General features: G+C 41.8%; 1 protein-coding gene across 6 annotated transcripts in view; it reads right to left on the reverse strand.

Moving 5' to 3' along the window:
• Window positions 1-17,235, reverse strand: part of AUTS2 (activator of transcription and developmental regulator AUTS2) — a 1,147,829-nt gene that overhangs the window by 370,227 nt on the left and 760,367 nt on the right. Inside the window, exon 1 of one of the 6 annotated variants that reach the window (XM_041749191.1) lies at window positions 6,218-6,409. The exons of the other annotated variants lie outside the window; for them this stretch is intronic. Coding sequence (XP_041605125.1) covers window positions 6,218-6,403 — 186 coding nt within the window. The 5' untranslated portion in view covers window positions 6,404-6,409. Of the gene's footprint in view, window positions 1-6,217; window positions 6,410-17,235 lie in introns of those variants that run through there. 6 annotated transcript variants of the gene reach the window in all.

The following is a 17,235-nucleotide window of genomic DNA, read 5'->3' on the forward strand; positions in this document are numbered from 1 at the left end:
AATTCTCAAAATGGGTAGAGAAGCTGGCAAGAAGGAAGGAATAGAGCACAGGCTTTATTGATTTGGGACTGATGTCAGTTTTTAATTTTTTTGCTTAAGATCTAGGTGAATTTGGGCTAAGATAACCTCTCTGAACCTACTCTTCTTCTCTGTAAAATGAGACAATAATACCTATCTGATATAGGGTTATGGGGGAGGACTAAATGAAAACACATGTAAAGTGTCCAGTCACTGCCCGCTACACAGTCTGTATGTTCAATCACTGGAAGCTATTATAATGAGGGAAAACAACATGCAGCTTCATAACAGTGATTATCCAGTGATTATCACAACTCCTCTGTCACCCTGCACTGTATCAGAACTATATCTCCACTCTCTTTGCTGTGATCTTTGTCATACCTTCCCCACCACATGGGTCACTCTCCTCTATGCTACAGGACATCACTGCTCTAATGGGCCACAGATACTAGTGGGAGTGTGTCTTATCCCTGAGAACCTTGGAACATGGATTATCTTCCATTCACCTCCTTTCTACCATGATCTAATCCTTCCAAGAATAACAAGAGAGTATACAGGACAATGGTCAGCAAAATTCAAATTACTGACATTGTCTATCAGACCCAGGCAGGGTTAGTTTATTTGTGAATAGCCTGGGCATTCGAGTCTGAATACTTGGGTTCAAGTCTTGGCTCCACCAAGATACATAGCCTCTCATTCATCAGTCTCCCTATCTGGGACATGGGCACTGCTTTGAAAGGTTGTTAAAATGACAGGGAACCATGCACAGCCCCTGGCATGCAGGACATTGAAAAGAAGAACTGGTAATTATTATTATCACAAACACTGATTCTATAGAGAAAAACAACAGTGAAGAGGCTTGGTCTTATTTTTCACTATTAATTGACAGCACATGAACATAAATACACATATGTGCACACACATGCGTGCCTAGGTAAGGTAAATTCAAGGGAGTAAAAAATAGCCATCCTTTTCAAAACAACTGGTAAAGCCTCCAGGGAGACAGGTATCAGGCAGTAATAGCCAACAAGGCTGTTTGTGAGGCAGCTTTAAAAGAGGTAACTCTTGTGGAAGCCAAAGAGATAGAACAGGTTTCCAACCCTTGCTTTTTCTTTGCCGCAAAGGAGTCAAGGTGAATGCAAAAAAATGCTTCAAGCTCATGCTTGCCACGAGGTGTCAATGGCTAACCCTTTGTTTTGATAAAAGACAGCTAGAGCACAAAAAAGAGGCATAAAGTGAAGAAGAAAAAAGACAAACTGGATGCTCAACAGCTGACTTTCAAAGGAGACAGGTATTCAGAGTGGAAGTGAGGTGGTGGACTCCATGTTACAGAAACCAAATTATTTCGAAGCGGAACATATTAGTTGCATGCTTTGGCACCAGTGATGGGTTAAGAGAAGCAAAAAAACAGCACACAGAGTCCCTCTTTTATAATCGTCTGTGCTACCCTCTCCATGGGGACAGAGAACAGTATCAGTGAAAAGGTGCTTATGTGACGACCTCCCAGGGATAATGAGGAGCTACTAGAAGGAGTACACACAGGCTCAGAAAACCTGCTCAGAAGCCAGGCTATCTTCTGTGACCCCAGGAAGATCCAGAGAAATATTGTGTTCATGCTTCGGGACCAACCAGCCCGTGAGGCAGATGGGCACGAAGGGCCCTCTGTAAAAGCTGGCACTCTGGTGAGTACTGCTGGCGAACCCAACAGCCTCTTATTCTCTTCCAAGCCAGCACACATGCGCTGGGGATCTCCTGAAAACAAGTTCCCAAAGAAGACATATGGTGCTTACTCGCTAAGAAAGACTGCTAACAAGACAAACTGAGAAGGAATGAGGGAAAAAGCTGATTGAGTTTTTCAGTCCCACGTGGAGGTGAGGTTCAGGCTGAAGGACATGCCAGGAGTTGCTGGGTCAACTCATGCCCCAGACAGAGGAGCCCCTGAGCCGAGCCCCAACCAAAGATCTCCTCCCAACTTTGGGCCCACTCCCCTCCAGGCAGGCCGGAAAATCAATACCATCCCTCCTGCCAGGAGTGGTCACTTGCGTCAGGCACCTGGGGCCTCTCTGAGGTCTCATACCCACAAGGGTAAGGAAGGACCCTGGGGGAAACCTCAGCTTATCTTCTTGAGAAACACAGTGCAGGGCTCTCAATTCTCTGGGAATACAGACCGTTTCCTAATCCCACTATGACACAGGAAGCTGCAAACCCCACACTGCTGAGTGTGTTTAGGGGGCAAATGGCTTCTGAAGATTTATGGAAGATGGTGGGATGTCAACACAAGAGCCGTACCAATGGCAAACTGAATCTTATCTTAAGGACCTGCTATAGTTAGCAGGCGGAGGCAGGCGGAGTATGCATCAGTTGGTTTTCAAAATATGTTATTTACAATACGCAGCAGATGTTCTTTGAATTCTAATGTGAAAATACAGGCTTTTTATTTTTTACTGACAGACTAAGAAGTACACTTAATATAATAATCTTGCAAAGTCCAAAGATTACCTCACAGTTTGGAAAATACTATGTTGAGTCATTAGTCCCATTACTCAGTATTTTCAAAACTCACCAGATAAATATGGTACACTGAGACTTCCTGGTAATGACCTTCTATTTTTTGCAAGGAAGAACACAGCAAGGCTTCCCAGAAGCCTCAATTAAATCTGGAAAATGTTTCTAAAATATTCTGAAGCATAACACATGCACACATACTGAAATGTTTCAGGAGAACTTTGCTCATGGATGAGTTTCTGCTGTCACTCATTCTTTAAAAAAAAACTTGAGTGTCTCCACCGGGCTAGGAAGTGGTTCAGGCAGAGGGAAGATAAAGATGAGTAATAAACAGTTCCTGCCCTCAAGGAGCCTCCTGTGCACCAGAGGAAGAGCCAAGGAAATGGATACAAAGCTAAGGGGACATACTTTATACCATGGCTCAGAGTTTCACAGTAGGGTACCTGACCAGTTTTGAAGATGGTCAGGCAATTCATGGAGTCCTGGGTCAGCGAGAATTTTGCAGAGGAAGGTTCACTAGAGAAGCTGGGCAGCTCTCTGTAGAGTACTGCAGGGCTGGGTTGGCTGCTCTTTAGGAGCAGGCCGGGGAGGTAGTAGGGGCGGCTGAGAAGATCTGAGAGGTGGGAAAATAAGTAAGGGAAAGGAACATGGATTCTGGAGTTGAATGAGCTCCCTCATGCTTCCCACCTTGGGCAATCTACTGCACCATTTCTTCCCTCAGAGAAAACATGGACAATTCAAGCTTGCTGTGAAGCAAGAGCACAAAGAAATGCCTAGCACGTGGTAGGTGTTCACTATGTAGTAATTTGCTTAATTTCTTGGCATTTTCCAAGATCTGCAAAGCAAGTCTCTCTGACTCCTCATCTCCCCTGAAAGAGTGAATTATGTTTGGGGTTGACTAGGTTCTACAGATTGTTCAACAGATAACCTATGATTGCCATTCTGCAAACTTCTCAATAAATGCTCTCCCTGTGAGGCCCTGAACTCCACAAAGGGCTTTGTGTATAGAACATGTTTAGACATGGGGGATTTTCTGTGTGAGTTCTGTTGGTGCTTCATCTGTACCTAACAGAGTTGTTCATTCATTCAAAATTATAACCAGCACACCTGGAGCATCTAAAGCTGCGGAAGGCCCTGGGCTGGTTTCTGGACACACAAAGCTGCCCTCAATATTCTCGCTGGATGGTGCGGGAAAGAGACAGGCAGACAAATACAAACAATATGGGTGCTGATATAAAGACAGAGGACCCTTTCTAAGTCAGTGGTTCTCAGTCTTGGCTGCAAGTTTCAATTACTGGGGAGCTTGTGAGATGGTGTGCTTGGACCCCACTCCCCCCAGATTCTGATTCATGGTCCACGGATATGGGATTTAAAGTCCTCTCAGGTGATTCCAGACAAGGCTAAGGACCAGTGTGCAGAGTATGTAGTCCCTTTATAAGTTGTCATGAGATGATCTTAGAGTTAGTAGTGCAGATAGAGTGGTTCTCGAAACCTTGAGTATACAGGAATCACCTGAAGGCCCAGGCTCCTTAAAGAGGAAGTCTTTGTATGTTTACAAGCATCCCAAGGAGTTCTAAATCACAGGAAAGTTTCAGAGACACGGCTCTGACAGCCTGGCCACATCATACAGAATATGAATGAAGCAGGTATATGACTCTTTCAGAGACTGGCCAGAGGAGGGAGGAGTTCCCTGAAATCTTTCCAACTTCAATCTCTTCTTTGTGGCCCTAAGGTCCCTCCTCAGGGCAGCAGCAGAATTGTGGCCCATGTGTCCATGTTGGACAGAATGTGTGCACCTTAAAGTTTCTCCTAGTTATGTCCCTTCAACTCTCCTCACTGCAAGAAGTACAACGTTCAAGTGCCTCTGGAAGTGCTAAGTGTTTCCCGTAGATTTTCAGATTTTATTCTCAAAGCAACACTAGGTCACTTAGAGCAGCAGTCATAATCCTCCTTTCACAGATGAGGAAACTGAGGCCCAGGGCCTTATCCAATGTCTCATGTTTGGTAGAAAACAGACCCAGTATCAGAGCCAAGGTATCCTGACTTCTAGATCTGATGCTATTTCAATACGCCAGTGTTTCTTAAAGTGTAGTCCTTAAGACCGACAGCATGGACTTCCCTTGGAAACTTGTCGAAAGAAGCAAATTCTTGGGCCCCAACCCAGATCCACTGACTCAGAAACTCTTGGGCGGGGGTAGAGTGGGGGTTGTAGTGCTTAGTATGAGTTTTAACAAGGCTTCTAGGGGATTGTGACCCACTGGTGCTTTTTATTATGCTGCCTCTTTAAGCACACCTTTTGCATCCAACTACAAAGCTACTGGCATTTCCATCAATACAATGAAATATTCTACTCTTTAGTGCTGGTGACTTATAGAAACACTGGAAGGCAAGGGAAAAATTTGTGGGCTGTGTGGACTCTTGAATGAATCCATAAAGCAATGAGAAAGCACGTGTCCTCTTTGAGTCCTAATCCCCTTGAGAAAGATTAGGTGGCTATGGCTGAGATGTAGCACCATCTAAAATATGCATGTCTGTGTCTGCATTCTCCCAGATAGGTTTCAGAAAAATTCCCTTCATTTTCAGGCAGTGAAGACTTGATGAATAATTCTAGTCTTTCAACATTGCACCCATAATTTTTTTGCACTGAAAAGTTACTGTGAAATAGAAAATGAAGTCTTTCACTGGTACCAGCCAAACCTACAAAGTGGCTCCTTTATGATGAATTCATGAAAAATTTAATGTTATGAGAGGAGAGGAGGGTATTTACAGTATCTGAGCTTAGCAAAGTGGAACAGGGAGCCAAAGAATGATTTCTTTTTGGCTCCCAAGGCACATGGCACACAAAATGTTTCTATAAAGAAAAAAAAAAGGCAGATCTGGTTCTGAGTTCAGTGAAATATCATGATTTCCATTTGGCTGTGATGCAGTAGTTGCCTTTTTAGGCAACTTCCCATTTCAAGGAAAAGTTTGGAGCTCATTAGAATCACCAACGTCCTTCCCACAGAACATGCCATCCTGAGAGAACATTGGGCTTGCCCACCGTGTCCATAACACCAGACAGGTGCCTGGAGTGGCCAGACTAGACCAGCTACAATTGATGATGGCATCTGTGAAATTTTCTGCATATTTCTTTTTTTTTTATCCTCCTAGGCTGGCAACTGTAGGCACTGAAGGATTGGGTGAAAATATGTTCTTGAATTTTTGCACCTGCATGCGGTCCACTGATAGAGTGGCTAGGATAAGGTGAGGTCTCTGTTTTGTGAAAGATTTAAGACCCAGACAGTGTCATCTCACACCTGAGCCACATCTGCTTAAGGTTAAGTTTTAAAGAAAGATAGAAATCAAAACTTAGATTATTGAGTATAGTATCACAGTGCCAACCTAAAGAGGAATCATGGAATTGCAGAATCAGGGGGACTTCGGTCAGCTTGCACTTTTTTAGTGATTCGTTTCAATGAAATGTCTTTTTTTTTTTTTTTTAAATTTTATTTATTTATGATAGGCACACAGTGAGAGAGAGAGAAGCAGAGACATAGGCAGAGGGCGAAGCAGGCTCCATGCACCGGGAGCCCGACGTGGGATTCGATCCTGGGTCTCCAGGATCGCGCCCCGGGCCAAAGGCAGGCGCCAAACCGCTGCGCCACCCAGGGATCCCAATGAAATGTCTTATACCTGGTTGGCTAGGTTGCTGTACCTGAGCTCCACATGAACAATGAAGGCAGACAGTACCACCTTGAAATGGATCTGATAAACAATTTTTCTCCTTAATTGAGCTTGAATTGCTTTTTCTGTCCTCTGAGGAAATAAAGAATAAAAAAAAATAAGATGTGACTACACTTTCCACACAATAGCTCTTCAAATATATAAAAACAGCCAACATGTCCCTTTTTCCAGGCTCTGCCATTGTCTAACAAGCAAACAATGGTTAAGGATTAAAACTCACCAGTCCACATTTCCCTTATTTATGAACTGATACATATGAGAATAGCTGCCCCTTTGGAACCCTACATAGCTATACAGAGGGTCAGATAAGATGTGAAAGTATTTTTGAATGGTCTAAAATATTATGCAGATGTAAGAAGAGAATGAAGGCGCTGGCAGTTTTGCTATAATTCTCTCAAGTTTCCTTCATCTAAGCCTTGTGCTTGGATTAAAGGAAAATAATAATAGGTCAAAAACTATGGAGAACTCTCCTGACACTGACATAAAGTCTGTCATGCACAAGTTTAGTTTTTTACATCTTCTATATATTATGGAGGTTAAAAGTTTCATTTACTCAAGAAATACTTATTCATAATATACTATACTTAAGATACTCCATTAGCTGTTATAGGAGTTATCACAATGGCAATGAAAGGCTTCTACCTTTGGGGAACTGGATAAGACAAGCACATAAATAACTGAAATATAAGCCAAAAGTCCTTTCCCCCCACAACCCGCCCCCCATCCCCACACATGAAATTCTGGAAATTCAAAAGAGAGAGGAATCCTATTCTAAGACTTCATGGAGGAGAAGGGATTTGAAGGACCTGAGAATTTCCACACACAAGATCATATTGGCAGAAATAAAGGACATCATTTTCAATGAAATATACAAGCTAACTAGGGGCCTGGAGTGAGAAATTGTAGAGGCAGAAGAAAGGATGACCAGGGTTTTGCTTGGGCTAGAACACATAGAATAGGAAGAAGAAGAACAGAAAATGGGTTTTGAAGGAAGACAAGGCTAAAGTTGTAGAAGGCCTTACAAGTTAGGTGAAGGAGTATAGATATATTCAGTCAGCTTAGAGGTATCTAGAATATTGTTGCCTAAGGAAATGGCATAATCAGATGCATGTTGAATAAGGACTGATATCTGGCTGCCATGAGTAAGATGGAATGAGCGGAGGTGGAATGGGGCCTAGTGACAGTCCAGAGAAGAGTCAATGAAGGCCTGGATTTGGACAACGGCATGGAGAAGTAGGGCAGCAGATGAAGTCCAGACAGAACAAAAGGGCATTACATACATGATGGCTGCCAGCCATGGCAACCAAGGAGTTGAAAGGAAGAAAGTAGAATTTCCAACCCTGGGTCACACTATGGCCAGAATAAGGGAAGAGGGAAAGCCTGCCAGGGTGTGAATTCTGTTTTGAGCAATGTCTAAGAAGCTGGCAGGACATCCAAGTGGTGAAGATAGTTTTGGAAGTTATCCACATACTTAGAAGCCAGATGGTGTTATGAGACTGGAAAGGGAGAAAATAAAGAGACAGATAAAGAGAGGGCCATCCATTTTTAGGAAGGCACGAAGCACTGGAGCCAAAGGTAGAAGGAGAATGTGGAGTATCGCAGATGCCAAAGAAAAAAGAGTGTTTCAAGATGGAGGGATAGTCAACAGGGTTCTGTGTGACCTAAAGGCCAAGGGAAAAGGGATCAGGGAAAGTTACCAGGCTTGGCAAATAAGATGATGCCATAAAACACAAAAAGAGATTTATTATTTCAGCAAAGTAATAAAGGTAGATTCATGAGTGCAGGAAGTTAGGTGGGAGTGGGTGGAAAAGAAGCACCAGCCTCAAGAGCAAACTGTGCTTCCAAAAGACTTGACAGTGAAGGAAATGAGAAAAATAGAATGGTAGCTCCAGGGGCAGCAGGATCGAAGCAATTTTTCAAAAGTGTGAGTCCTTCTGTAGGTTAAAGAAGGAAAATGAAGAGAGTCAAAAGCCAGGTTCTGGCTGAGGAGGAAGGAGAGGAATAGAGAACACATGTGGAGGTTCTCACCTTAAAGAAAGGTGTGGATCATTCACATTTAGATGAGAGGAGGAAACAGGAAGTACTGGTCAAATCTGAGTAGGGGGATAGGAAACTGAGATCCTTCATCCTGCAGGTAAGTTGGAAACAACTTGGCAATGATGTTTGAATCTATGAAGAATTTAAGGGTTGGTGAAATGATAAAAGACAGAGAAAATAAAGAAGAGAATATGAGTTATTTTTATAGAAGCTAACGCAATAGAAGCAAGTAAAAGACAAGTGAAATCCTTCTGAACATATAACATGTCAGATCCAGGAACCCTCACCGCAAGTTAGAAAATTTTTCTTTAGAGCTATTTAAAAACATAACTAAATTCATGTCCAGTCAGCTTATAATATTTCCGAGATTAAATATCCAGAAGAGGCAAATCTGTAGAGATAGAGAGTAGATTAGTGGTTGCCAAGGGCTGGAAGTAGGAAGGAATGGTATGGGATTTCTTCTCCATGTGATAAAAATGTTCTGCAATTAGATAGTGGTGCTGGTTGTGTAATATACTAATGTTCATGAGGGGCACCTGGGTGTCTTAGTTATTGTGTCCAACTCTTGATCTTGGCTTAGGTCTTAATCTTATTATCTTGAGTTCAAGCTCCGCGCAGGGCTCTACATGAATACACTAAAAATCAGTGAATTATGTATATTTAAGAGGGTAAACTTTATGTGATCAGATCTCAATAAAGCTTTTTTATGTCATCAGATCTCAATAAAGCTTTTTCATTAAAAAAGTATGTCTTTTTTTTTTTTTTTGTAAAAGAGTATTTCAGAGGTAGACCTGCTGATGGATATGGAGACGTACTAAATGATGTTTTCCTTGCATCTCTAAAGCCCTCTTGGTTTCATTTCTTGCAAAGTGTTCCTAGGGCTCCTCAAAGCTTCTAGGACACCATGATTTATTTTAGAAAGATGCTCAGGAAGGACATATCAGATTTGTGTAAGACAGCAATTAAGACTGACGGAAATGCTCAGATTCTCAGCATTGAGTTCTTCTAATCAATGTTCCCTGAATCAAAGTCCACAGACTATTTGTATCTAAACCACATGGAGAACATTTCAAAAGTACAAATACCCAGGCCCCATGACAGGCCTTATAAGCTAGAATGTCTCAGGAGACAGGCACCAAAGTCTAATTTTATGAAACTTTCCATGTTGGCAAACTATTGTGTCATCACCAACCACACTGTTGAGGAGAAGCCGGAGCAAACAGTGAAACCAGCAGAATGGTGACGGGGCTGTTGCTTTGGTGTGATGAGTCCATATCTCTGACGATCATCATGATATGCCAGGCTCTCCGGAACACGCCTTTTCTAAATACTGTTACTTATCACATTACCAACAGTCTTCCCCTTGGTCCTTAACAATTTAGGAGGTCCCTGATCTCAGGAGAACATTTTCTAGTTTGCTTTAAAGAAATTAATTCTGTAGCAAGAGAGAATTCAGATGCTATAGCATGCAGATCAGGCTGTGCTGATACTGGTTTAGTTGTTTGGCAGAATAAAAATTAAATAATACAATATTGTCACCCAGTTTTAATTCAATTGACAAGTCATACTGAAATACCAGAGTTATGATTTCTCGGAAATCGGGAGGAAAAAAAAAAAAAGCCAACAATGAACGAGTATCTTCCTTTCTTCATTCTTTCTGTGTTTCCCATGAAACCAGCATTCAGCAGAGCACAGACAAGGTGTGATACTGTCCTTAAGAAGACAGTGTAGAGGAGAAGCAGAAAATGATGGATGCTTCAGTGCAGTGTTGTCAATCCCATGAGCAGACTGAGATGCACGATGAGAATGCAGGAACACAGGCTGTTGTGCATTGTTAGAAAAATGCACATATCTCCGAAAGAAGACCAGCTTTGTGACAACCTGTGCCAAATGCTTTCACCTGCCTAGTCTCTGCAACTCAGGAAATAGTGTCATCTGGAACCAGTCCTGTGCCACCTTCCCCACTGCATCTCTGAGGTGCTGGAGCTGCACACCCATCTTTGCTGTGGGGAAGCACCCAGGCTGGGGTACCAAGTCCCTCTGCATTCTGCCCAGGCCTTGACTAATACCTCATTCTCCCATTGCAGTACAGTAGGGAAATGAAGAAGAGCTTCTCTTTTTGATAAACACCAGTGGCCTCTGCTCGGAGACTTATCTGTCCACTACCCAATACCAAAGCAAACTGGATCGTTTCCAGCTCATATTAGTAGGTGAAGGAGAGGGCCTCTGACATTCTCCAGTGATATACCAAAGAGCATTTTTTTGCCAGCAGTACTGAGTACCAAGGCATAAAGGAAAGACCTCAAAACTGAAGGCTCTTTTCCCTGCACAATCTCTTGGCACAGTCGGCGCTGTGCACAGCTGCCTGGAGCTGAGCTGGAATGGCAATCATTGTTGTGTGGTATGACAGGAGTGGTATTTTGCTGTAGGCCCAGCTTCTGTTAAGATGGCAGAAGGAGTGGCTTGTCACCCAGAATTACTTCTCAGATCCCAATTATATGTTTCAAAAATATCACCTATTAAGACCCAAACACTTTGTTTGCTGGTTGCAGCCCTTTGAACAGGTTACCATGGATTTATACTGGCGTAATGGGCCTGCATGATATATGTTCCCTGTCAGTGCTGAAACAACAGTCAGTACATCTGAGCAGGCCCACCTGCCAAGCAATATGTTCTCAATCCCTCAGGCAGAGCAGTGCATTGCTCGGCTAAGAAAACGTCCCCCCACTGAGCAAATGGCGGAGCCATGAAGCACAGGCAACTGTGAGCACATGTGCACAGAAGATCACAGACACGTGGCAGGAGGGGCGGTAGGGAGGGACAGCGGGGAGGGACAGTGAGGGTGTTCCCGTCAAGCTTCACTTCACAGTGACAGGCAAACAATCTCATGGTTTTTCTTTCCTTTTTTTCCCCCCTCTAATGAACCAGCATAGGCTGCTAATCACATACATCATTAACACAAGTGGCTGGAAGTTGGCTATGGGATGGCTGGTAGATTGGTCTCGGAGGCCAAAGATGGGGAAGGTGTGGGACTGAATGCTTAGAATCATGCAGAAGTGACTTATCTCATGGCGTTTGGGTAGAGGACAAAAGCACAGTCTGTGGAGACCCCTCTTCACACAGGAGGAAGGGAGACAGCAAACTGCATGTCACCTAGAGACTACAGCTTGTTCACCGCCCTGGCTTTCCACCATGCTGCTTTTGCTTGTCTCATAGAGGTGCCCCTAGACACAGATACAGGCTTTACCCTTTCCCTGGAAAAAACAGACTTTTGTCAGGCTCAGGCACTGGCGCTTTTGGCTGGGAGTGCTCTGGCTAATTAGTGATAACATGAGGCTGTGCTGTGAAGAATGCCTCAGAGACGCAGGACAGACTCTGCTTTCAGCTGCTGGTAAGAGAGAAACAGCGACAAACGTGCTCCTTTCTGAGTGGGTAAACTCTCTGCAGATTATGTAACAAGGAACAATGAATGGCTTTCTTGCAGGCAATGGAAGCACAGTGCTGCTCAAAGCAGTTAACGAAATTTTTTTAAAAGGCTTCAATTTTACTTGGGATTTTAGATCAATCCTGTCTAACCTCCTTCAAGATCACCAAACACTTTTCCAGGTCCCAAACCACATGGAGTGGACTGTCACAAACAGCCTCACCAAGGCCCATGACAGTGCTCACTTGTATCTTGCACGAATGTGCTGAGCACACAGGCCAGAACACAGGGTGACAAGCTCCTTCTCGCACCTCCTAAGGGAGGGAGGAAGCCAAGCTAAAATACCAAGAGGTGGTTAGAGAATGGTAAAGACAAATGATGAAATATCTCACAGCCGTTTTATTCTCTAGTGTGTAACATTTAAAAAATTACCAGAATGTATCAACCTGAAAAAAACACAATTTGATTTCATTTATGGAAAAATGTACAGACTTCATAAATGTCTGTGAGGTACACACACACACACACCTCTGGAGGAATGCTCAAGAACCGACATCTCTGGGTGAAGAGATTTTAGGTGGTTTTTACTTTCATTATTCTTCTGTACATTTTAGTTTTTTTCAAATATGGATATGTCATTTTATGAAAATCCGTCAAGTTAATTTAATAAAAATGTACGAGAATAACCATAATGCAATGCAGTGAGACATAAGTGTAAAGGAGGGAAGAATCATGATGTTCAGGGAGAGAAAGGTACCTTAGAAAAGGTGGTGGGTGGGGATGGACAGAGGTTGATGATGGGCTGAGGAGCATCTAGGTGTGAAACAGAGCAACTGACTGCAGAAGGACAGAGAACAGGGGCTGCTAAAGGCAGAGGACAGGAATCCACTATGGCTATAGTTAGTGCAGGTACCTGTTGTGGAGATGTAAGAAGATGTGAGAGGGAGGTGGGAGCCATGCTTTTAATAGTCTTTACTGCCAGATAGAGGAGTTTCCATTTAATTTGGAAGGCAAATAAGATCCAAGGAAAATGAATCTCATAGTTTCCCTTAAAAAAATAAAAAGACCCAAGGAAGAGAGAGAGAGAGAGAGAGAGAGAGAGAGAGAGAGAGGAGAGAGAGAGAGAAAGAGAGAAAGAGAGAGATAGTATGTGTGTGTGTGTGTGTGTATTTGAGAAGTGGTTGATACCAGAGATGTGCTTTAGGAAAATTAATTAAGGAGTGATGTATTAGATCAGAGTTGGGGACAATGGGAGACAAATGATTTAGAAAGCTACTGGAACACTTTATGGAAGAAGCAAGGAAACAAGGACATTCTGAACAGACGGGAGAAAAAAAACAAATTGTTGGAGTTTAGGGAATTAAACTTGGTTGACCTAGACATTCAACAAGAAGAGCCAAAGAAGAGACTGTAGCCATGTGGAGCTTGAGTCCTGCCATGACACACAAGGAAAGCTACTGTGGAGTCTGGATGGAACGAGAACACTTGTCCAGGAAATCACTCTCTGGCTCCATGTGCACTGACATTAGTAGAAAATGAGCTCTGAGAGAGAAAGCCCTTAGTCTGTCTGGTTCAGTGCTGTACTGCCCACTCGTAAAACAGTGTTGGGCATGTGGCAGGAAAGCAAAGGCATTTGCCAATGGAATGAAGAACTACTAGCATTGAAATTAATCAATCAGTGAGAGTACAGCATAAAGAAGAAGACAAAGAGAGTTGAAAACAGACCCTTGGGGTGGGGGGTGGGGTTGACAAGACAAAGGGGAAAAGGAGAAGCTTTGAAGTCTTGCCATTTGGTGAAATTTGGTTTCTTAATTTTTATTTGGATAATTTTCTAAAATTTTCTGAGTTTCAGGTTTTTTAATATTTAAAACAGGAGTGATGATAATCTGAAGGCTCCATCCAGATCCAGAATTCAATGAATTACTCAGTCTTGATTTAATTCTTCTTCTTAAGAATGTGTCTAGAGTTAACCAGGAATATCCAAGTTTTCTAAAGGCCAAGAAATTTCTCTCCCTAAAGTGCTTAATATTGTAACTTTCTCATAAATTGTTCCTCAATAAATATGCTGATTTGACTTTGTTCTTTTTTGTATTAAAGTATAATCTGCAGACAGTAAGATGTACTGGTCTCAAGTATACAGTTTGTTGAATTTTGACAAATGGTGTTACCTGTCTTCCTGTCAAGATGTAGGACATCTTCATGTTGATTTGATTTTCATTCCCTCATTAATACATTATTGAACACCCTCATGAGCTGTCCTTATTACTCTTTTCAATTTTATCGATATCTTATTGGTAAAACAGTTACATAACCAATTATTTTCAGATATAGAATTTCTGATGTTTTTTCTATTTCCCCATGTAATAAGCCATAAATTAAACTAAGATCCTTGGGCCAGATCAAATAGTATTTATGTGGTACCACTGCCAGATTTTTGACTTAAAAGAGAAATTGTGCATCTGACTAGCTCACCATAAGAGGTATTTATCCTATACTCTGGTATTAATGAATATTTGGTTATTTTGAGAGAAAAATACTTAATTCATTTTTAGCCAAAGATAAATGTGTTTGATAGCATATTTTTAAAAACATGCTGTTATATTTCAGACTAGTTTTGAATATTTCTTCAGTTGGGTCATGAGACTGTGGTTTTGAATCATCTAGACCCAAACACCATTCAGCTGACTTTGGCTCCTTGGAGTAATAAGTAAGGGGAGCTCTGCTTCCTCCTGTTTTTAATCAGATACAATTTGATATTTACCCATTTCTGACACCTGGCTCTGACAAAGCCCATGGGTGCCAGTTCAGGCTGGGCCATATCCCTGGTTTGATGGGTCCTCTGGATGCGACAGTTCCTCCATGCTCAAATTCTGTGGGGTCACTTTGGCTCTGCTTTTCCCACCTTACAAGAGGCAGGCTTCCTAGTCATAAACCTAAGCTGAAGAGTAGAGCCCTCCCCTGAGATCACAGCCACGGACGTGGGCCTGGCTCTGCCAGCGGAAAGGGGACTGCTTTTGTGGTTAACGTCAGACGTCAATGCTGGAGGCTGGCTTTCAGGCAAAGTCTACAACACTCAACTTCTACCAAAACAAAATAAGAACCAACACAAGCAACTGAAGTTACCAGTCTGTCCTCCCGATAGTTAAACAATCTTACCTGCACTGAATTTTAAGTACTTTTGGTCTCTATATGAGCAAATATTCCACTATTTGCATTAACAGTGGTTGATCCTGGAGCCACATTAATCAGGACAGGAGGAGAGAATGTCATTTGTGCCAAACACCCGAGTCCTTGCTGGAGTCAAATGTTACACTGAGACAGTATACATTTTCTAGTGTGGGAGACAGAAGAGTTCCAATAAGACTGTGCACAGGAGAAGTCAATAAATCAAATAATCAATCTAAATCTATCGAACCAGTGAATCTATTCACTCAGCTCCATGTCAGTCCTGTTTTTGTACACCATCTGTTCAGACTCTGGAGAATCTGAATCTACAAAATTGAGCCAAGATCTCTTCAACCATGATCTGGTCTGAAAACATTTAACTTAGAAGCCACTCCAACATAGGACAGTTATTTGTCCCTGGTACAACAAAGTTAACCCAGCAAAACCTCTTAGATCCTGTCCCGCACTGAGGAAAAAAATAACACGTAAGACACAACTGTTTATTTTATTTTATTTTATTTTTTTAAGACACAACTGTTTAAATGAAGTTCTCAGGCCATGAATGTGAATAAATTAAGTGCATAGTGTGGGAATCCTCTTTACCTCATGGCTGGGAAAGGATTGCCTAGCCTGTGTTTGAGTATCCCCACTGATGGAGTTTACTACTTTCCATGGCATCTAGTCCTCCATATGGCTGTGCATTTTAGTCTGCATTGAAATCTGCCCCTCTAGAACCTATGCCCACAAAGTGGCCTCAATTCTGTCCCCTGAAAGGACAAATTAAATCTAACATCCCTTCCTTATGATAGTTCATTAGCTCTTTGGCATCTAGGACCTCGCCAAAGAGCTGTGGGATTGCAGAGATGGTTTAAGGCATGGTTCCTATTCCAGAGTTACTATGAGTGATAACAAATGTTATGTGAGAATCTGGCTTATTCCCAGCAACTAAAAGGAAAGAAGTCATGAAATTCACAACAGCCATTGAAAAGGCAGTGCCATCCTAACAGGAATTAGAAGTGATATGAATAAAATGGTACATGAAATGATGTTCTAACAAAATCACAAAGGCAGGCCCCAGTTAGTTTGCATAATGCTTGGATCACAGTTTAAAATCTATATGGTTTTTGCTCCATATATTTATACCTTGGAACATTTGTCCACCAGAGGTTTAATCTTGATACTTTACATTTTATAGTACTTTAGAGCTTTCAAATAATTTTATGTATAATTTCACATAATTTGATTTTGAAATTCAAAAGTAAGCTATGGAAAATAAGCCTTGTGCCAACCACGCTGAGAATATAATGAGGTACGTAAGTGTTATCTACTCTCCTGGATGGATTCATGGTATCCACAGGTCTGGGCTCTGAAGTAGAGCCCTGTTTGTCTCATACTAGCTGTGAGACCTCAAATTTTTTAACCTCTCGGCCTTGTTTCCTCTCCTGAACATGCAGATGACATACTGTGGACCTTCACTAATTTATCCACATAAAGAGCTTAAAGCCCAGTGCCTGCTACATAGGATGAAGCAATGTCTGTGGTTATTGATCTTTGTTCATCAAAGCTAGTAACTTCTTTCTTTATTGCAAAATGTATCTTATTTGGATTCATGACATAGAAAAATGTAAAATGTAAAAAAAAAAATGGTAAAAATATCTGAAGTACCAGAGAGCTTACAAAAAAAAAGTTGTCACTTCAGCAATCTCAAAAATATTGTGATGGACACATTTGGGTATAAACACAAAAGAACTGAAAGTAGGACTTGAGTATGTGCAGAGCAGCATTATTCACAATTCCCATTAGTGGAAGCAATCCAACTGTCCATTGATGGATGAATGGATAAACAAAATGTAGCATATACACAGAATGGAATATGATTCAGCCTTAAAAAGGAAGGAAACTCTGACACTACAACATGGATGAACCTTAAGGTTATTATGCTAAGTGAAAAAAGCTAGTCACAAAAAGACCAATATCATATGACTCCACTTACATGAGATTCCTACAGCAGCCAAATCCAAAGAGGACAAAAGTAGAAATGGTGGTTGCTAGGGAATGGGGAGGAAGCAATAAGGAGTTATCGTTTAATGGATATGGGGTTTCAGTTTGGGAAGATGAAAAAAGTTCTGGATGGTGGTAATGACTGCACAGTATACTTAGTGCCACTGAACCATACCAAAATTTTGTTAAAATGGTGTATTTTATATTATGTACATTAAAATGGTAATATGTTTTTAACCATCACCACCACCACCAAAAAAAAAAAATTCCCGTAAGTACTGCAATGGTGTTCCAATGGATGTCAGGCTTCAAAGAAGTACAAGGCACATTCCCTCTACTAGAGGAATTTAAAAAGTCTAATT

Source organism: Vulpes lagopus, chromosome 3, assembly GCF_018345385.1.
Source record: "Vulpes lagopus strain Blue_001 chromosome 3, ASM1834538v1, whole genome shotgun sequence".
Lineage (NCBI taxonomy): Eukaryota > Metazoa > Chordata > Mammalia > Carnivora > Canidae > Vulpes > Vulpes lagopus.